Raw genomic sequence first — 19,971 nt, 5'->3', positions numbered from 1 at the left:
GTAGCGACTGTCATCACTTCCCGCAGCAGCATGGCCAGGGGCTGCTGAGAAAAGTCTAGAGGCATAAAGAGGAGCCAGCTGGGCGTTCCTGGCATCTCACGCACCGGCACCCATCCACACTGAAAGGAATTTTGGTGGGAGGAGCCTGAGGAGGAACAATCCGGCAATAGGTGACTAGCGATTGACAGGGTCCCACCAACTAAGTAGGAAATTTCGCTCTTGGAAACTTGTCCTCCTGCTGGGCTGATCTTCCAACAGGGGGCTGCTTGGCTCTCTGCAAACAATCTGCCAGAACCCCGACCCCCCACCTCTAGAGGAGGGAAGGCTGCCCCCCTTCCTGGAGAGACACCCCCACCCCAACCGTCCGCTTATCTCTATGGGGCCTGTCTCACCAGCCTGTGGAAAGTTTTCAGCTGCCCCTCACCCCCACCCCCGCATTCTTGTGCGAGGATGTCATGTAGGAGGAGCCTGCTCGCCCCACTGGGCTGCCTCGTCCCGGGGCCCCCCCAACCCGCAGTCATTGTCTGAAACTGGGAGTGTGCATTCGAGGTCACCAAAAGCAGGGGCCGCTTGGGGAAGGGGGGCTCACTCAGCAGAGGGGAGCTGGGAAGACAAGGGGGCAATGGGATGGGCCGGAGCAGAGCTTACACCACAGGCTTATGGCCAGAAAGGCTCGTAGGGAACTTCTCATCCGGGGTTTACAAACCGTGTTAAGTAAGGTTCTGAGGACTTGCTTTGGGAGGCAAGTGGGGCCTATCACAAAGGGCTTCAGGGTCCTCCAACCCTTCAACCCCCTCCAAGGGCTGCGGGATCCATGGCTAGAAAACAAGCATAAAGTCTGCTGGTGTTGTTGAACTTTCTCATTTGACTCAAAGGAAACCCAAGGCCAGAGATGAGGGGGGATTTAGCCAAGGTGTGTGCATCGCAGCCACTAAACCTCCAATTCCTTAATGTCCCGCTTATCTCAGCAAAGAAGATGCCAGAGAGAGGGGATGAGCCAGCCCTCCAAAGGTCCGCCTGCATTCCACAAATGCTCTGCCTCATGGCAATTTCCAGAAAAAGTCACCCATTGAAAATCCACATTGCTGTGGAGATTTCCGCTGTCACTGGCCCTGGCCACACCACGCCACAGCTTCCTCCACGTGAACTCACTAATGCCCAAGCCTCATTCCCCAAGGAGAGTCTGATTTAATTGGCCCTTTTCTGGGCCCAGTGTGTCATCTATAGAGGCCCCAATGGAAAATCAATAGAGGCCCCAATGGGAAGTTTGTGGCCCTGGGGAGATTCAGACAAGAAAGGCAGACCCTTGGCCCCGCTCCAACCTCTCCCTCAACAAAAGCATTTCCCAAAAGCTCCGCTGGTGATCCTGAAATGCAGCCAGGGGATGTGCACCCCGGGTCCAACTCAGTCACTTCTATGTACAAAAGAGGAGTTTGAGGCTAAGTACCTTGCTTAAGGCCACATAGTGAGTTGATAACAGACATGGAACTCGCTCCTGGTACTCCATTATGGGACCACAGTGCCGCTGCACAGGAGCTACTTAGTATACATTCGTGGGATGAATAAAAAATAACAGCCACATTTAAAAGTACTTACATGGCAGGCACTGACCTAAGCACTTTACTATTAAGTCATTTGATTATCACAGCCACCCTACGAGATAGACGCTATGATCATCTCCATTTCACAGATGAGGAAACTCAGGCACAGAGAGGTCAAGGAAATGGCCTAAAGCCACACAGCTAAAAATGTAGACCTGGGATTTGAACACAGCCATTCTTGTTCTAGAGTCAACAGTCATAAAATCCACATTCTACTGTTTCTCAATTCATTCATTCTTTTTTTTTTTTTTTCAGACAAGAGTCTCACTCTGTCACCCCAGGCTGGAGAACAGTGGTGGGATCTCAGCTCACTGCATCCTCTACCTCCCAGGTTCAAGCAATTGATTCTCATGCTTCAGCCTCACAAGTAGCTGGGATTACAGGTGCATGCCACCACACCCGGCTAATTTTTGTGTTTTTAGTAGAGACGGGATTTCACTACGTTGCCCAGGCTGGTCTCAAACTCCTGGGCTTAAGTGATCCACCCACCTCAGCCTCCCAAAGTGTTGGGATTACAGGCATGAGCCACCACACCCAGCCACAATTCATTCATTCTTAATGAATGAGTTAATCCAGCCTTAACAAGGAAACTGATGTCTGGGAAGGATCTATAATTTGCACTAACAGAACTAATGTGTGTCAAAGCAGGGATGAGCCTACCAAGATCCCACGATTCCAAAGCTAAAGACCAGAACCCAGGAATGCAACCTGTCCCTCCAGAACCCCTTCCCTGCCACCAGAACCGTCACTCACCCTGGCAGGCATCCTCCACTTTCTCGTAGCCTGCCTGGCACAGGCACTGCCCAATGGGCACCAGCCACTCGCCATCCACTGCGCAGTGCATACGGGGCTCTTCACCCCCTGGTGGCACCACAGCATGGTCCACACAGGTGCCGGCCACAGTGGCCAGGGAGGGTGCATCAGAGCCGGCGATGGTCTCAGGAAAGCGGGCCAGGCTCTGCAGCAGCTCGGGGCACTTCTTGTAGTAGACACGGACGGAGAGCAGAGCCACACAGGCACCGATATCCTGGAAGGCCAGGTAGAAGCCTTTGCGGGTGAGCGGCCCCACGGAGCGCTCCTCCACGTTCAGTTTCACGTGGCGTGCCTCGAAGTCGCTGCTGACGGTGATCTCATCGGGCGCAATGGTGTCAATCTTGGTGAACAGGCGCTTCTGGAAGTTGGTGCCATAGTCCAGGTCCGACTCGGCATAGTAGAGGTTGAAAGTCTCCTTGCAAGAGCTGGCGCCGCCAGGGAAGCTGTTGCAGTCGCGCACAGTAAACTTGAGTTCAATGAAGATGCGCTCGGCCTCTCCTCGGTACACCCAGTTGGTGCGGAGCCAGTTGTCCTGGTCACCAGACATCACGTTGCACACGGAGTACATGTAGATCGGCATGTCATTCATGATGTTTTGCATCAGGTCCCACTGTGAGGGGAAGACACAGGTTAGCGTGCGCAGGTGCCTAGGGAAACTGAGGCCCAGGTGGCACAGCGGGGCACTAGGAAGACACTTTCTGGTACGTGCTCTCCCGGTTCTAAAGTGAAGGAAACTGAGGCCTGGGGCGGGTAGGGGATGTATCCATAAGTGGCTGAGCCAGAATCTGGCCCCTGGTCTCGCTCTCACATATCTGGAAGCTGAACCTCCCTATTAGACTGTGAGCCTGAGGGTGGAGTCCGGGGCTCCATGTGACCTCAGGTGGGTTATGCTCTCTAAGCCGCCATTTCCTCATCTATACAATGGGAGCAAGACCCCCTACCTCGCAGAATTGCTGTGAGGATAAAGGACAGAATATCTACACTGGCCGAGCACAGTGCTTGGCACAAGGTAATAGGCATATGGGCAGATAGTATGATTATTGTTACCGTTAGTATTATTCAATGCACACGCATGTGTGTTGACAAGCACAGGAGTGGCATGAAGTCAAAAACAACGGATGATCCTCTCCATCATTTAGAATCTGGCTTTGGAGCAGATCAACACGTTCCTCCCTCCCTGGATCACAACTCAGCCTTCTCTGGAAAGAATTCCCAGCTTAAGCCACAGTTGGGCCAAGTGCCCCCTGCCATCCAGCTCCCACAGTTGCCCATGTTCCCCTTGCCCTGTACCCCTTGCCATTTATCAAGGTGCACTTGGTACGGCACATGGGGACACCAACATCTGGGCTCCCACACAAGATTCTGAGCTCCTTGGCCAGGGTCTGCATCTAATTCACCTGTGTCCCTAGAGCCTGCCTGAGACAGAGTAGGTGCTCAGGGAAGCGTTTGTTGAATGAATGAACAAAAGAATGGATGAAAGCACAGGGGAGGAGGAGAGAGGCCCAGGCTATACTGTGGGACATTGGCCAAGGCCCTACATGCCCTTGGGCCTCAGTTTCCCACTCTGTATAATGCCTGGGTTGTATTAGGTGACCCATGTTCCCTCTCGGCTAGGCTTCCAGGATCCTAGGAACCTGCTCAGGGCTACACCGCAGCCAAGCCTGCCCAGAGCTAGGGTGACTAGGGACAAGAACCCGACTCATGCAGATCTGGCCAGCTGTGGGGACTATTCCAAGTAGTCCCTGGGAGACAGTCCCCTCTCTCAGCTCAGGGCCCCAGGACGAACTCAGCAAGGGCCCACTGTATAGAGAGGGAAAGTGAGGCCCCAAGAGCCGCAGCATCTTCCCCAAGATCACACAGCAGACACACACAGCTGGGGGGAAAAGCCTCCAGCCCCTGCCCCCACTCCTGGTCACATCAGGACAGCATAGAGGGGAAGACCTGGGTGAGAATGAGGCAGAGAAATGCAGCCCCCTACAGGAAGGGGAAGCAACAGCTGGAGGTGGGAAAGGGGCGGGCAGGAAGGAACTTGATCAGGTTTTCCTGTTCCCTGTCTCTTCTTCACCTCTCACCTCCTGGGCTGAGATCTCGAGACAGGGGACACCTTTAACCCCTTCCCTCCCAAGAGGTGGATGGGGGGTGTCAGAGATCCCTCTGACTGTCAGCCTTTCTGGAACATGGAAGGCCCAGCTCCACTAGGGCCTTCTCTGTCTCCCCAGTTCCCCCCACCTTTCAGGCTTACACCTACCGCCCCCAGTACCTTCCCATGCCCATCCAGCCCCAGCCTGGGCCGGCTGCCTCTGAGTCTGGTGTGAGAAGCTGGACCCTGAGCCCGAGACCTGGCTGAGCTGCTGAATTGAAGCCATGCCCCATGCTCCCTGGGCCTCAGTTTCGCCATCGCTACAGGGGACCAGCAGCTCCATTCCCACACCCCTCCCCACCCCGAAGGCTTACGTACCCCTTTGCCATACGGGTGTGTGAGCCAGCCGAGCTCCCCTCCAGCTGCAGCAAAGTCCAGCAGTACCACTGAAAGAGAGAAGGGAGAGGGGGTGAGCCTGACTTCAGGAGTCAGACCATGGCAGAAAAGGTGAGGATCCCTCCAGGAACCCCAACTCTTAGAGAGAGACCCCACCACACAGGGTCACCATATCCAAGAAAACCAGCCCTTGACTCATGAGGGAAACAGGGCCAGAATGTTTCCCTCATGAGAACCATGAGGGATGGAACCCAGCTGAAGCCACATAGCAGGTTGGGGTCAGGACTGGGCCTCTTGTCTCCCAGGCCAGGATTCCAGCCATGCTGCCCTCCTCTGTTAGTCCCCAGCTGGGCAGAGCAGGCCAGGGAGCTCAGCCCAGCAGGAGAACAGCAGCTGGGCAGAGAGCTTGACTGAGCAGGGTATTAAATGACACCACACCGCCCCGTCTGCTTCCTTGAACAAGGCCCTTCGGCAGCACTTCACATGCATGTGGGCCTTGGGGACACTGGTGTCTGCTTCTGCCACATTCCCCCCAGCAGGAAACACACCAAGCCCACTCAGGTCATGTGGCACACACATATGCACCCATATGTACACGTGCATCTTGTGGCACTCCAAGAAGAGAGTCCTGTTAACAGGTGGGAACAGCTCCAGGGTGGAGGAGGGAAGGGGGTATCTGGAAACCGATCTTCTCACCACAAAAGCCACAGAGCAGGCAGGATAAATCCCTGAACCCATAGGGCCCCTAAGAGGGGCCCAAAGATACACACAGCTGGCGAGGTCCCCTCCCTGGGAAAGTCACTCCCACCGCCCCTGCCCCTCACATCCTGACCACTGCCCTGCCAGGGGTGCCAGAGTTTCCTGGGGAATCAGGGATGAAAGCCCTTGTAGGGGACATTCTAGGCCCAGAGGGACCAGGTATCAGGACCATCCTGTTCCCAGAGAGGCAACTGGAGCCTGGCGGAGGGATGCACTCCCAGGGGCTTCCCTAGACCAGTCCTGCCCTTGGGCTCCTCCCACTGATCCACCCCAGGTTCTCCGCCAGGCTCAGAGGCCATAGCCAAAACCTAAGACCCTAGGTACTGCCCCCGCTCCATTTCCAAGTAAAGTCCAGGTAGCTGCCAATAAGTGCTGCCCTCCCTAGAGGGTAAGGAGATGGAAAAACTGAGGCACAGAACCCATGCAAGATGGATTCAGAGGGTAAAGCCCTAAGGTGGGGGTAAAGAAACCAAGTCAGTGCTTCCTTTGGGCCCTGGAGCATGAGGGATCTGCCTCAGAAGCCCCATTCCTCAAGGCCAGCACCGGAGAAGGACTCAAAGGGTGGACAGAGCTCCAGGCAGGCTGGAAGCAGGGATGGACTGGTTTGGGGAGATGGGAGCTGGGCTCTGAGGGTGGTCTTGGAAACCCCTTCCTGAAGTGACATGGCCCTCCTACCTGGGCTGAAGGCCCCAGGCTGGGGCGTGAAATGCTGCCACCCCCACTACTGACCAGGCCAGACCTCTCTAAGAAGGGTCAGGCAGCCCAGACAGGCAAGAGGAAATCCAATGTGGCACCGGCCCCATGGCAGAGGCTGTGGGAATAGGGGAGGGTGGCTGGGGGCAGTGAGGTGGGCAGGGGCAGGGATTTGTTCAGACATGCCCAGGGCCGGGGCTTTGAAACTCACTAACCCCACTAGCAAATGGAATGTTCCAGCTACACAGGAAGGATTCTGGAGGCTCCTGATTTCAGCAGGGTGGGTAGGACAAAGGTTCCTCACAGTCCTGCAGCCCCCCCTCAGATTGACAGGAGGCTGAGGTCTGTGCCCAAGTGAGAGGGCTCACCGCTACCAGGCTTCTGAAGGGTTAACCTGGCATGGAGGGCCCTCCCTTTCCAGCCTAGGCCTGGCTCTAGAAGTAGCACAGGGCTCAATCAGAGAAGAAAAGAAGCCCTCACGCAGGAAGAAGCCCCCCCCCCCAGCCCCGGGTTTCCAACCCCGGCCCCCTCCCAGGGAAATTCCCTCAAACCAACCACCAGGAACAGGAGGCGCCCAGTGCTGGGTCCCTCCGCCCTGACGCGGGCGCGGCTCTTTCCCCAGGTTCTTCCAGGGACAGAGGCTCCCACTTCCCTGGAAAGGGTGGGAGCCTGGGAGCCCCTCAGCTGCCCCAGACAGCTTCCTGGAGAAGCTTAGGCTAAGCAGGGCTTATCCATGAGCCCTCTATCCCCTTACCTTCCCATTTCTGTGGGGGAAAAAAAGCAAAAAACACCTCCTTCTTTGCCATGAGTTCCATCGTAAGTGCCATCTTTGTGGGTCCACATTGCTCCACAGTTTCCTCCACAAATGCAGGACTACCACCCACTGCCCTGTGGTTCCCTCCCTGCTCCCCCCATTCCTCTCTAACCAAGACTAGCTGAGCCCTATAGGAAGTGGGGAGGTGGGTGCTCTGGGGAAAACATGAAAGAAAAGGGGAAGGGGACAGAGGGCAGACTGGGCCCCAGCAGAACCAGAAACCAAGGACTTTCTGGCACTCTCCAGCCCTCTTCCCATCAGCAGCACCCCAGCTCAGCACCCCCTGCCACCCACCCAGGCCTCTGCCCAGCTATGCCAGGAAATCTACCATGACACCAACCACAAGGCAGGCAGGGCCTTGGCTCCAGCAGCCGAGAAGCGGGATGCTCAGGTCTGGTCCTCTGTTCAGAGGTCCCTGGTTGGCAAGGACTTGGGCCTCCCTCAGTTTCCCCATTTGTAAAAAAGAGGGCAGATTCAGTAGCTGTTGACGACCTAACAGGAGCCACATGGGCAACCAAGTACAGCCTAGGGGCAAGGGGGCAAGAAAGAAGTCCACAGCAGCCTGGGGGTAGGTGAAAAAGGCACCTGTGTCCTCCTGCCTGTCCTCTAAGCCACCCCCAGGCCGTCACAACGCATCCAGCCTGGTTCCCAGGAACTGAAACCAGCAGCTGCCAGCTGGGCCATCATGCCCACACCCACCTAAGCACACTTCTCTAGGGAGTCTTTCACGGGGACTCAGAGTCAAGCAAAAATGTACCCCTACCCCAGTGCAATACACAAGCCTTTCCCCATGCACCCCACGGGGTGTGGGGGTGGGGTTTAACCACAGGCTGGGGAGAGGTGGACGCAGGGAACAAGAACAAGGCAGCTCCAGGCTTCCAGGCCAGCTCTGGGCTGCAGCAGCAAAGCACCCGCCTAATCCCCCACTCCCCATGGGCAGCCGAGGAGAAAGGCCTGTAGTGATTCCAGCTGTCTCTCCCCTTCTCTCCAACCACAGTCCCTCAGGAAGGGGGAGGACCAAACGTTGGTGGGGCGGATATTGAGGGTGGCAGAAATCCCTACCATGAGTGCCTCCTGCAACCAGAGGTCCCAGTTGAGACCCGGGTCCTGTCACTCCAGAGACTGAGACAGGATGCCACCGCCAACACCTGCCACTGCACAATGGCTCCAGATCTGGCCTCTTTTTCTCCCAACACGGAGCAGCAAAACCTTCAAACCCAGTTTGGGAGGCAGAAAAAGAAGGAAACAGGCCGGGCACGGTGGCTTATGCCTATAATCCCAGCACTTTGGGAGGCCGAGGCAGGTGGATCACCTGAGGTCAGGAGTTCAGGATCAGCCTGGCCAACATGGTGAAACCTTGTCTCTACTAAAAAACACAAAAATTAGCCGGGCATGGTGGCGGGCGCCTGTAATCCCAGCTACTCAGGAGGCTGAGACAGGAGAATCGCTTGAACCCGAGAGGTGGAGGTTGCAGTGAGCCGAGGCAGCCCCACTGCACTCCAGTCTGCAGTCTGGGCGACAAGAGCAAAACTCCGTCTCAAAAAAAAAAAAGGGGGAACTTCTCACCCGCTTCCCCTTGTGGAGCCTGCGGAAACCTCGCTCTGCCCAGGCAGGCGGGGAAACCTTGCCCTCACTGTTGGAAATTGAAGCTGGCCTCGGCTGGGTGGACAGGAAGGTCCTCGGCCAGGGCAGGAGCCCCCATCCTCACCGCGACCTTAGCGGAGGGACAACACCCCCACTACACACCCGCCGCGCCATAAGCAAAGTCTTCGGCCCCTCACCCTGCGCGGCTCCGGGAACACTGGGGCGGGGGTGGATGATTCAGTCCCCCACCCCCGGGTGTCCTGACTCCCTGGTGGCCCTGGGCTGACAGCTCCACACGTAGGGAGGCCGCGCCCCCACCTGCCGCATTTCCTCGTTCTGAGTCACCCTTGCTCAGAACGCTTGACTTTGGGACTTCCTGTCCGCACTCGCTGCCCCTAACCTGCCCCGGGAGCCCGGGAGTGCGGCTTGGGAAGGAGGGAAAGTAGTGTGTGAACAGGGATTGGCCCGAACCTTCCTCCACGCTCTCCCCCGGCACTGGAGGTGAAGGGGGGCATGGAGAAAATCTCAGGGAACACGGGCTTCGCCAGGGGGCTCCCGTCCGCCCGAGCCCCCTCCTCAAACTGCAAGGCCTGCACAGTATGCCTTCTCCGCAAAACCCCGGCAAGTGGGTTAGTAAATTCAGGTCACTAAGAAGCTGAGCCCGCGGAAAGCCTCCCAAACACCCACTTCTCTAGGGCACTCCCCACGCCCCCCGCCGGGACGCGTTCCCAAAGCCGCCGCCTGGACTGCAACCGCGTGGCCTGCGCCGCGTCCTCTTCTCCGCAGCCTCCGAGGCCCGTGCGACCAAGTTGAAACCCCTTATTCTCCGGAGCCCCTATGACCCCGGTTGGGGGCCAGGGCTCGCCTCGATCGCAGCCCGTGCGCCCTCCGGACTCCAGCTCGCCGGGACTGGGCGGCACCAGGTCGGTTTCCAAAGTTGAGCGAGTGAAGACGCGCCGGGCCCTGGGGGGCACTGGGGCCCGGGGGCCAGGGGGCCAGACGCCGCGCGCACTCACCTTCCTTGCCCTGCGCTGCCGTGGCCGGGGCCAGCGCACAGCCCCACAGCAGGACGAAGCAGGCGCGGGCTGCCCAGAGCTCCATGCCGCGCTCCTTGCTCTCGGTCCGATTCCCCGAGCCCGGCGCCCGCACACCCGCACGCCTGCACGCCGGCCTGGGTGTCCGCTCCCGCCAGCCAACCCGCGCGCAACTTCTGCCCCTCCTGCCCAGAGTCCTTAATGGAAGTTGGGTGAGAACCGACTCCTGTTCATTCATGCCCCGCGTGACGTCACCGAGGCCACGCCCTCAGGAATGTCTTTAAAGGGGCCGGGCTGGCACCCGGAGGAGAGGGAGGGGAAGTCCGAAGGGGTTTGGAGGAGGACCCTGGGGCCCTCTGCACTCGCGGGATCTCCGCAGGCCCTCCAGAATTTGAGCGTCTCAAAGCGCCAGCGCCCCTACGGGTTAGTCCCCAGGGATCTCTGAGCCTGGGATCCTCGTTGCAAACGTGGAATGGTTTTGCGCTGAGCCGTACCCATTCTGTCCTTCACCTCTGAGACTGAGCTCAATGCGACTGAGCTCAACGCTGGCCTGAAGGCCTGAGCTGAAATGGATTGGGGGTCCAGTAAGCAGTTGCCTTCTAAGCAGCAGGCCTGGGAGAGTGGCCCAGAAATAGACCCGGATGCCCTCCTTCCTAAAACCCTTGAAGAGTGTACCAAGCTGTTAATGGTCAAGAAGAGTATCTCTGTTCAGAAGCCTCTAAGCCTACTATGATCTAAGAGTAGGTTCATTTCCTCTGGCAATGGATCAGACATGCACTATCTTATTTATTAATCATTCTCATCTGGGAGGCAGGGGTCATCAAGAGGAAACTGAGGCTCCAAGAGCAGAAACAACATGCCCAAAGGGTGTACAGTTCATGGGTAGTAGAAGTAGGATTTGAATCCTGGTGGTCTCTGCTTGAACCATTGCTTCTTTTTGGGGAAGGGGGGAAGGGGCGGCCGTGCAGAGCACCCCTAGCCCCCAACCCTGGCATGGCAGGATTGGTTGATAGGTTTTGACACTTTGGAGGACACCTGCCTACCACCTGCCCCTTGATAAGGCCTCTTCATAAAACTTCCTCAGACATGAGCTCATCTCCCTTCCTGACAGAAGCGGCTAGTGTGAGTGAAACAAACGGCAAAACCGGCCACCCACGGCTGCCTGTTGGCCAATCACCATTTGACTAGTCTAGGAAGAGTAACTGTGGCAGGCCTGATTTCCTGGGAGGCCCCAGACTCCCTTTGCCTACCTCTTCCTCTCTGACCCCATCCTTGCTTCGATGTCCGGGACCTGCTACCCAGGCACCTGGGTCCTCTCTGCCGGATGTGGACATCTTGGCCTCTTGCCTTAGTGCCTGTTCTTGGGAAGCGGGTCCAGACGTCTCTTCTGCAGGAGGAGAGGAAGGGTTAATTACAGGTGTTGGGGTTAACTAAAGCCTTTGACCAAGAGGATAGGAGGAGAGCCTTGGTCCTCTGAGAGCCTGTGAGTGTGCAAGTGCCTGTGAGAATAAGTGCATGTGTGTGACGGTGTGAGATTGTGTTGAATGTGCATGCATGTGTGTAGACATGAGAGTGTTGATGTATGTATGACTGTGTGTGTGTGTGTATGGACATAAGTGTTGTATGTGACCAGGCATGGCGGCTTACGCCTGTAATCCCAGCACTTAGGGAGCCCGAGGCAGGCAGATCATTTGAGGTCAGGAGTTCGAGACATGCCTGGCCAACATCGTGAAACCCTGTCTCTACTAAAAATACAAAAAAATTAGCTGGGCATGGTGCCACTCACCTGTAATCCCATCTACTAAGGAGGCTAAGGCTGGAGAATCACTTGAACCCCCGAGGCAGAGATTGCAGTGAGCGGAGATTGCACCACTGCACTCCAGCCTGGGCCAGCAAGACTCGGTCTCCAAAGAAAAAAAAAAAATTGGTATATGTGTGTATGAGTGTGTGTGCATGGGCATGAGAGGATTTAGGTATGAGTGTGTGTGAGTGTGTATTTGAATGTGTGGATTGTGTGGATGTGTCTAGATGTGTGTATGAATGTGCATGTGGGTGTGAGAGATTTGTGTATGAGTGCATGCGAGTGTGGATTTGTGTATGCATGTATTTGTGAATGTGCCATACTTCGCAGTAGTTGTGGAGTGAGTCCGCGAGTTTCTGAACAAGTTATTTCACTTTTCTGAGTCTCAGTTTGCTCACTGGGAAGATGTAAAGCCTATTTCGGAGAGTTACTGTAAAGATCAAATAAAGTCAGGCATGTAAACTCCGGGGGCCAGAACTACAGAAAGCACGCATGAAATCTCAGCTGTTACTGGGTTACACACAGTTCAGCAACAGGAAGCCACATCCGTGGAGAGCCGGGCATGTGTTGTGCCCGGGGCTCTGCGGACAGGCACATGGGGTGTGTGGATGAGTGTGAGCATGTGTGTAGTATGTGGTTTGGATAAGTGTTTTGCATGTTGTATTGGAGCCTCTGAGCTAGGGGTACTGGTGTGTGTAAGACTCCATGTGAGTTGCGTGGAAGCCACTGCTTGTACATGTATGTTATATGCCATTTGCAGGCTCCATCTGTCAGATGTGTCACTAGAGGACACACTGCAGGAGGACAGGGATGTTTGTAGAAAACAGGCAGTTCCTGGGCCAGATACGGTGGCTCACGTCTGTAAACCCAGCACTTTGGGAGGCCAAGGCAGATAGATCACTTGAGGTCAGGAGTTCGAGACCGAGCTTGTCATCATGGTGAAATCCCATCTCTACTAAAAATACAAAAATTAGCCAGGCGTGGTGGCGCACGCCTGTAATCCCAGCTACTCGAGGTGGAGGCTGGAGAATCGCTTGAACCCAAGAGGCGGAGGTTGCAGTGAGCCAAGACCGCGGCACTGCACTCCAGCCTGGGTGACAGAGTTAGAGTCAAAAAAAAAAAAAAAAGAAGAAGAAAACAGTCAGTGCCTGATACACACTAGATATTCAGCAAGCCTCCGCTGAATGAATGAACTGAGTGAATGACAGTGTTGCAAGTTCTGTGTTGCGTGAAACTCTCTGTACGTAGTGTTGGTCGGTCCTTCCGGTGACAAGTGTGGGTTTCCATGTGTGGCCTCAAAAGGTTGGATCCAAGCACACGCACATGGCGGGGTGCAGGCAGGCCCTGATGGCTGTGGGCCACATGCCCAGCAGTATATGCACAAGTTGAGGGCCGAGAGCACAGGGCAGGGTGTCGCTCACCTGCAGTGTGTGACGTGAGCAGAGGCCTATGGAAAGGAGTGGTATGTCAGGTGGCAGCAAGAGGGTATGGGGTGGGGGCCGTTCCCTGGCTTTTAGTCACCCATCTAATGACACACCCTTCCCTCTTTTCCTGTCCGACTCAGAGTCCTTCCCGCTCTAGGTGACTGGGTGCTAAGGAGGAAAGTTTTTCAGTGAGTCTTATAAAGCGGCACCAAAACGTGGCATTTACAGCGATACAATCAGCCCTAATGGAGATGGAATTACCCCATAAAGGCCCCAAGGAGCCCTCAGGGCCTCAGCGCCACTGCAGCAGACAAGGTTCCTGTACAGGCAGGTGGAACTCGAGTGAGTGTGTGTTTGTGTGTGACTGCCTCCCCTGCCAATCCCTGCCTCCAGCCCACCAGTCTGCTTAGGGGCCCACCTTTGCTAGGACTTAGCTGGGGCTGGGGACTGGGGTCAAGGAGATAACAAAGGTGAATGCTGAAGCCATGGCCTCACTTAACCCACCTTTGATCTGTGCCTGCCTTTGGCCAAGAGCATCAGAAAAAAATAATGTGGCCTGGGCAATACAGTGAGACCCCATCTCTACAAAAGAAAAAAGAAAAAAAAATAGCTGGGCATGGTGGTGAGCACCTGTGGTCTTAGCTACTCAGGTGGCTGAGGCAGGAGGATTGCTTGAGCCTAGGAGGTCAAGGCTGCAATGAGCCGTGATTGCACCACTGCACTCCAGCCTAGGCAACCAAGTGAGAACCTGTCTCAAAAAAAAAAAAAAAATTTTTAAAGAAAAGAAAAGAATTGTAGCCAATACTTATAAAGCACTACTGTGTCCCGGACCCAGTTCTAGGCACTTCTCTATAGCGATCCACTTAGTTCTCATGTCACTTTCAATGAGGTGGCACTGCTCCTGTACACATTTTACAGAACAGCAAATTTGGAAGTAAAATTTGGAGCTGGGATTCTGGCCCAGACAGGCTAGCTCCAGCACACACTGTCATGGGTACGTCTGGATCATTGCCTCTGAATGGTCTCAGCCTCTCAAAGTGCCTCAGCCTCCCAAAGTGTGAGCCACCGAGCCCAGCCCCCTCCATTCATTTCAATCCACATTTCTTGAAGGCCTGCTCTATGCCAGGCCACTTCACCTCTGTGAACTCATTCAATCCTCTCAAGCCCTGGAAGGAAAAACTAATATTTCTTCCATTTTTGCAGAAACAATGTGAGGCTCAGAGAGAAGAAATGACTAAAATTACACAGTGGTACGTGGCAGAGATGGAACTAAGAAGTGAAGTGTGTCTCCCCCAGAGCCGAGTCGACTTGCTCTTTTTTGAACACATCCTGGGCTTTCATGCCTTTGTCCCAGCTGTGCCCTCTCCCCGGATGCCCCTTCCATCTGGGCAGCTCCTTCTCGACCTGCCTTGGCATACATAACACAGGAGAACGGAGTGCCAAAGGGTAGGAAAGTGCCTGGTCTATAGTGCGAGCCCAACACAGATTTGGTGAATGAATGAACAGTGGGTCCAGCAGACCTGGATTCTGCCATGTAACCCACTGTGTGGCCTTGGTGGAGCCACGTGGGTGCAATAATCCTGGTTTCCACCCTTCAGGGCTGCTGCCTGGGACTCAGTGAGACCATCATGTATCTAATGCCCTTCGCTCAGTGCTGGGCACACAGTGAATGTGCATTGAATCTTAGCTATCTACCTTTACAATCCATGGAAAGTCACTTCTGAAGAACCGACTGGGTTCCCCCAGGCCAAATAAATAATTCCAGCTCTCACTCCCTCCTCTTTAGCCAGGGGGATCCCTGAAGGACAGAGGCCTGATTTTATTCCATCTTGCCATCCCCCATGGTGCGGGGCATACAGTGGTGCTCAGTAAACGTGTGTGTTACACACACATGCGGTAACTAGGGCCCCATCTTTTTCAAAAGAAAACACTCCCGGGTTGCAGCCGCAAAGAGAGACTGTTCAGCTTTTCAGGTGAGGTTCTGGGGTGAACTGGTCTGAATAAAAGTTTTGCTGAACACCGCCTCACCCCCAACAAGGAGGCAATTTGAGGTGGGGGCGGGGAGACTTAAATGTGGGCTCCCGGGTTTTAAAGGGGGTAGCGCGGGAGGAAGCCCCCCAATAATTGCGGGGCTTCCCCCACCCCCAGAGCTGGATTAGAGGCTGCGCCGCTTCCTTTGGGGCTCTCTCGCGCTTCCTGGGAGCCTTTGAAGTGGGTTCTCGGTAAATCCTGCCCGCGGGGCCTGGATGCGGGCGGAGCCTCCGGGCGAGGCGGGGCCTCAGCCTGGGCCCGCATTGGGGAGGCGGTCGCCCGGTAGCTTCGGCGGGTTCCGCCCACCTCCCGCCTGTATTCTCAGCCCCCTTCCAACATCCCCGATTCCCTGAGGGCGCCTCTCATTCTGCTCGGCCTTGCCTTCCCCATCCGGCCACATCCTCCTCTCTCCCAATTCAGCTTCGACCCCCAACGCCTTTCCCTGACCATCGGAACCACAGGCTTTTCTCCGGCCTCTGAGTGCCAGTCTTCAACGAGGTGTTCTTTAAAAAATCAAAAAGCATCTCATCCTACGGAATGTGTGTGAAAAAATAAAAATAAAATAAAGAAAAAGCGGGCCGGACGCGGGAGCTCACGCCTGTAATTCCAGCACTTTGGGAGGCCTAGGCGGGAGGATCACCTGAGGTCAGGAGTTGGAGACCAGCCCGACCAACATGGAGAAACCCCGTCTCTACTAAAAATATGAGATTAGCCAGGCGTGGTGGCGCATGCCTGTAATCCCAGCTACTCTGGAGGCTGAGGCAGGGGAATAGCTTGAACCCGGGAGGCGGAGGTTGCGGTGAGCGGAGACCGCGCCATTGCACTTCAGCCTGGGCAACAAGAGCAAAACTTCATCTCAAAAAAAAAAATTTTTTTTTTTTCGAAAAATAGGCCAGGTCTGCTGCAGTGCTCTTACACGTACTGTCCCCTCTGCCTGGATCCCTTTGTGCCCCTGCCCCCAAATTTTCAGGGCTGGCTCCCTTGCCTCCTTCAGATCCCTGTTTGAAGTTCAGCTCATGTGTGCCATATGTCCTGACCACCGTATTTAAAATAGCAGCCTCAGGCCGGGCACGGTGGCTCAAGTCTGTAATCCGAGCACTTTGGGAGACCGAAGCAGGTGGATCACCTGAGGTCGAGAGTTTGAGACCAGCCTGACCAACATGGAGAAACCATGTCTCTACTAAAAATACAAAATTAGCTGGGCGTGGTGGCTCATGCCTGTAATCCCAGCTACTCTGTCTCAAAATAAAATAAATAAAATAAATAAATAAAATAAAATAAAATAGTAGCCTCTCACCCCACTCCACCCCTGGACTCGCTGTCCCCCTTCCTTGCTGTATTTTTCTCCATAGCAATTACCACCACCAGCTGCCACACTCCAGAGATTACTGTTCATTTGTCTATTGTCTGTCTCCCCTTGCACCCACCACCCCCATTTGTGTGTAAGCTCCAGGAGAAGGGCTGGAGTTGCTGCTGCTCTGTGAGTCGTGAACCATCCCCAACCCCCGTCTGTCCTACAAATTTGTTAAATGAATGAGCAAATAAACGTGGTGGCTTCCCAGCTGACGGGTGATGAATGCTTACACTGCGTGATCTAGGCTAGTCACTGGTGTCTTTCCCTTCCTCTCCTCATCAGTGCTTTGGGAGATGACAGTAGCTCAGCCTCTTAGAGCAGTATGACGATGGCACAAGTTACTATATGCCAAGCACAGAGCATGACGTCATGCCCAGAGGCCCAGGATACAATCCAGAGACAATGACAAAGAGGGATTCCCGCTGCTGCAGAAGGTGGGGCGACCGGTGCCCAGGGGCCCCCAGGAAGTGCCCTTACCTCTGTCCCAGGATCCTCCTCTGTGACCCTGGGGCCTTCCAACCTGCCAGGTACTTTTCTTATATTACCTTATTTTATCCTCCCAGCAGCCTCTGTGAGCAGCACACTCCCCATTTCACAGACAAGGAAACTGAGGCTTACACAGGTGAAGTGACCTGCTCGACATTGCACAAGGAAGTGGCAAAGTCAGGCTCTGAATCCAAGCCATTGAGCTCTAAAGGTCCTGATGCTACTCAGCTAACCACGTGGCCTCTGGACATCACTGCTAACTTTTCTCTACCCTCCTCTCCTCCTTTCACTGTGTTCTGAGGGTCAGCCTGACAACCCGTGTCCCCGTGGCAGATGTGCAGAGGAAGATCAAGCTGTTGTCGGCCAGGGGCTGAGGGCAAATTTCTGGCTTCCCAGGGCCACCACTTACTGGGAGATTTGGATGAGGTGCTTTACTGCCCTGAGCTCTTCTTCTCGGTCAAGTGGGGATAAAAATAATACAATACCCACCTTGTGGGGAGACATGGGAGCCTGAAAAACCTGGCAACATGCCTGGCACATGGCAAGTAGTCCGTAAATGTCAGCTAGGATTATTTTTATCACTGACACCATATTTGGGGGCCCCAGGCTGGCAGGGTACCTGTCAGGTGCCACCCCCTTCCTGAGTCCTGACAGTTTGGCTGCAGGCCTGGGTGGAGGCTTGGAAGGAAGAAGGGAAGAAGGGAGGAAGGGGTCAGGGAAGCCCCTCTGTTTGTTTTCTGTCTCTGAGAACCTCCCAGTCTGACTCTAGCCCCCTCCCCTCCCTGCAGGCACTAACACACAAGGCCCCCATTCACCAGAAATCTGCCCCAGGCCCCCTGGCTGCCATGCTCCCTGGATAAACCCACCAGGACCCCCTCAACCCCTGAGGGAAGGGGAGAGAGCTTACACTCCTCCAGGCCCCTATTTCCACGCCCATCACCAGGCCTGGGCCCTCACAAGGCCACACACACCAGGAAGTACCAGGAACACAGCCACGCCAGGGCACCCACAGATGCCTGTGCGCACGCTCGCGCACACACACACACCTGTCCATGCAAACTCGCATACACTTTCCTAATGGCCAGGTCTCAGGGGCTCTGTAAGGACCACCTCGGGACAGGACATGGTCTTCCCTCCCCCAGTTCCCATTCCGCTTCCTGCTCTGTTTCCCTCTGTCTGTCCATCCATCTTCATCAACCAGTCCCAGCGGGCCCCTGCTCACTCCCTCCCTGTTCCCCCTCCATCCGTCTGCCCATCCGTCCATCCACACATGGGTCCATCTGTCTGCCGTCTGCCTGTAGCTAGCCCTGCAGTGAGCAGTCTATCTCCACCCAGCCCTGTCCATCACTTCTGCCACAACGCCCCTGCAAGACCCTGTCCCTGTCCTCAGCAGGGTCTCTCATCATTTGTCCAGACCCCACCCATCTATCCCCCAACCCCTTCAGCTGTGTCCTTCATCTGTCAATCTGTCCTTCCTTCCTTCCTTCCTTCCTTCCCACCTTGGCCCAGCCCCTCTGAGCCCTCTTTGCATCCCATCCATCACTTCCCAGACAGCCCTCCCCAGCCAGGTAGTCACCTCCTAGCAGCTCCATCTGTCTGTCTGTCTACCAACCCATCCATCCATCTGTCTGCCAGCCCATCCATCATGCCACAGGTCACTTGTCCATTCTTGTCACTGTTGACATGTTCCCTAGTTGGGCCCTTGTGGTATCCCCCAGCCAGTGCTGTGTAGGTGGGGGCATGTGTTCATGTCAGTAGATATGTCTCTGGCCACCAGCATGCCTTGTGCTGAGCAGAGGGCCAGGGACCTGGATGAGGAGCTGGGGAGGGATGGGGGACAGGGAGACTGGGAACCTCTTGGTAGGGGGCACACTGCGGCCTGTTGCACCGTAGGCATCAATGGCCTGCTCAAAAAGAAATATACGACTGGAAAATTCTCCCACCTCCATTCTTTTTTCTTTTTTGGCGGTGGGGAAGAGGGGGACAGAGTCTCGCTCTGTCACCCAGGCTGGAGTGCAGTGGCGTGATCTCAGTCCATTGCAACCTCCACCTCCCGAGTTCAAGCGATTCTCCTGCCTCAGCCTCCCAAGTTGCTGGGATTACAGGCCTGCCCCACCACGCCTGGTTAATTTTGTTTTTTGGTTTTTTTTTTTTTTTTTTTTTTTGAGACGGAGTCTCGCTCTGTCGCCCAGGCTGGAGTGCAGTGGCGCGATCTCGGCTCACTGCAAGCTCCGCCTCCGGGGTTCACGCCATTCTCCTGCCTCAGCCTCCTGAGTAGCTGGGACTACAGGCGCCCGCCACCGCGCCCGGCTAATTTTTTGTATTTTTAGTAGAGACGGGGTTTCACCGTGGTCTCGATCTCCTGACCTTGTGATCCGCCCGCCTCGGCCTCCCAAAGTGCTGGGATTACAGGCGTGAGCCACCGCGCCCGGCCTTGGTTTTGTTTTTTCTTTTCCGAGATGGAGTCTTTCTTTGTCACCCAGGCTGGAGTGTAGTGGCCAGATCTTGGCTCACTGCAACCTCCACCTCCCGGGTTCCAGTGATTCTCCCGCCTCAGCCTCCGGAGTAGCTGGGATTACAGGCACCAGCCACCACGCCCGGCTAATTTATGTATTTTTAGCAGAGATGGGGTTTCACCATGTTGGCCAGGTTGGTCGCGAATTCCTGACCTCAGGTGATCCACCTGCCTCGGCCTCCCAAAACGCTGCAATTACAGGCGTTAGCCACTGTGCCCGGCCTCCATTCTTACTTCCTGATTCCTTAAGAGGGGCCTGACTAATGACCAGCATGGCTGGGGACCCAGGCTCCCCCAGCCCTGGAAGTCCCTTGCCTGGGGTCATCCAGTCTCCTCCCTCAAAGGGCTCTCACTCCCCACCACCGCTCCCTCTCGTCTTCCTGCTGCTGAGAGACAAGAGACCAGCAGAAAGAGACTTGGAGAGACAGAGACACAGTGGCAGATGAAGAATGCTGGGCGCCCAGGAAAGCCCAGGAAAGAGCCCGGGCCACGTGGAGGAGAGGGAGGTGGGAGGAGGCAGGAGAGAGCAAGGCTGCCAGGACAATGGAGCGGGACTAGAGGAGGGACGCGAGCCGGGGGTGCGGTG

The 19,971-nt window shown here is 55.5% G+C and overlaps 1 protein-coding gene and 1 long non-coding RNA gene across 4 annotated transcripts in view; one reads left to right on the top strand and one right to left on the bottom strand.

Moving 5' to 3' along the window:
- LOC105473227 (EPH receptor A2) overlaps positions 1-9,977 on the bottom strand; it is a 31,422-nt gene extending 21,445 nt beyond the window's left edge. The window contains exons 1-3 of one of the 2 annotated variants that reach the window (XM_011726912.2): positions 9,757-9,977; positions 4,873-4,940; positions 2,355-3,024 (exon numbers count right to left, since the gene is read on the bottom strand). In XM_011726912.2, coding sequence (XP_011725214.1) covers positions 2,355-3,024; positions 4,873-4,940; positions 9,757-9,841 — 823 coding nt within the window. In that variant the 5' untranslated portion in view covers positions 9,842-9,977. Of the gene's footprint in view, positions 1-2,354; positions 3,025-4,872; positions 4,941-8,218; positions 8,356-9,756 lie in introns of those variants that run through there. The other variant, XM_011726914.3, reaches the window with a different exon arrangement.
- On the top strand, positions 9,123-15,576 carry LOC139364267 (uncharacterized). Of its 2 annotated transcripts, none has more exons than XR_011625804.1 (3): positions 9,123-9,663; positions 10,886-11,076; positions 14,203-15,576. It is a non-coding gene; the product is annotated as an uncharacterized lncRNA (long non-coding RNA). The 2 variants fall into 2 exon arrangements; XR_011625805.1 differs by lacking the exon at positions 14,203-15,576 and adding an exon at positions 13,140-13,605.
- Positions 15,577-19,971: the final 4,395 nt, after the last annotated feature.

This window comes from Macaca nemestrina, chromosome 1, assembly GCF_043159975.1.
Source record: "Macaca nemestrina isolate mMacNem1 chromosome 1, mMacNem.hap1, whole genome shotgun sequence".
NCBI lineage: Eukaryota > Metazoa > Chordata > Mammalia > Primates > Cercopithecidae > Macaca > Macaca nemestrina.
Note: the sequence above shows the minus strand (reverse complement) of the source record. Positions and strands in the feature narration are given on the sequence as shown.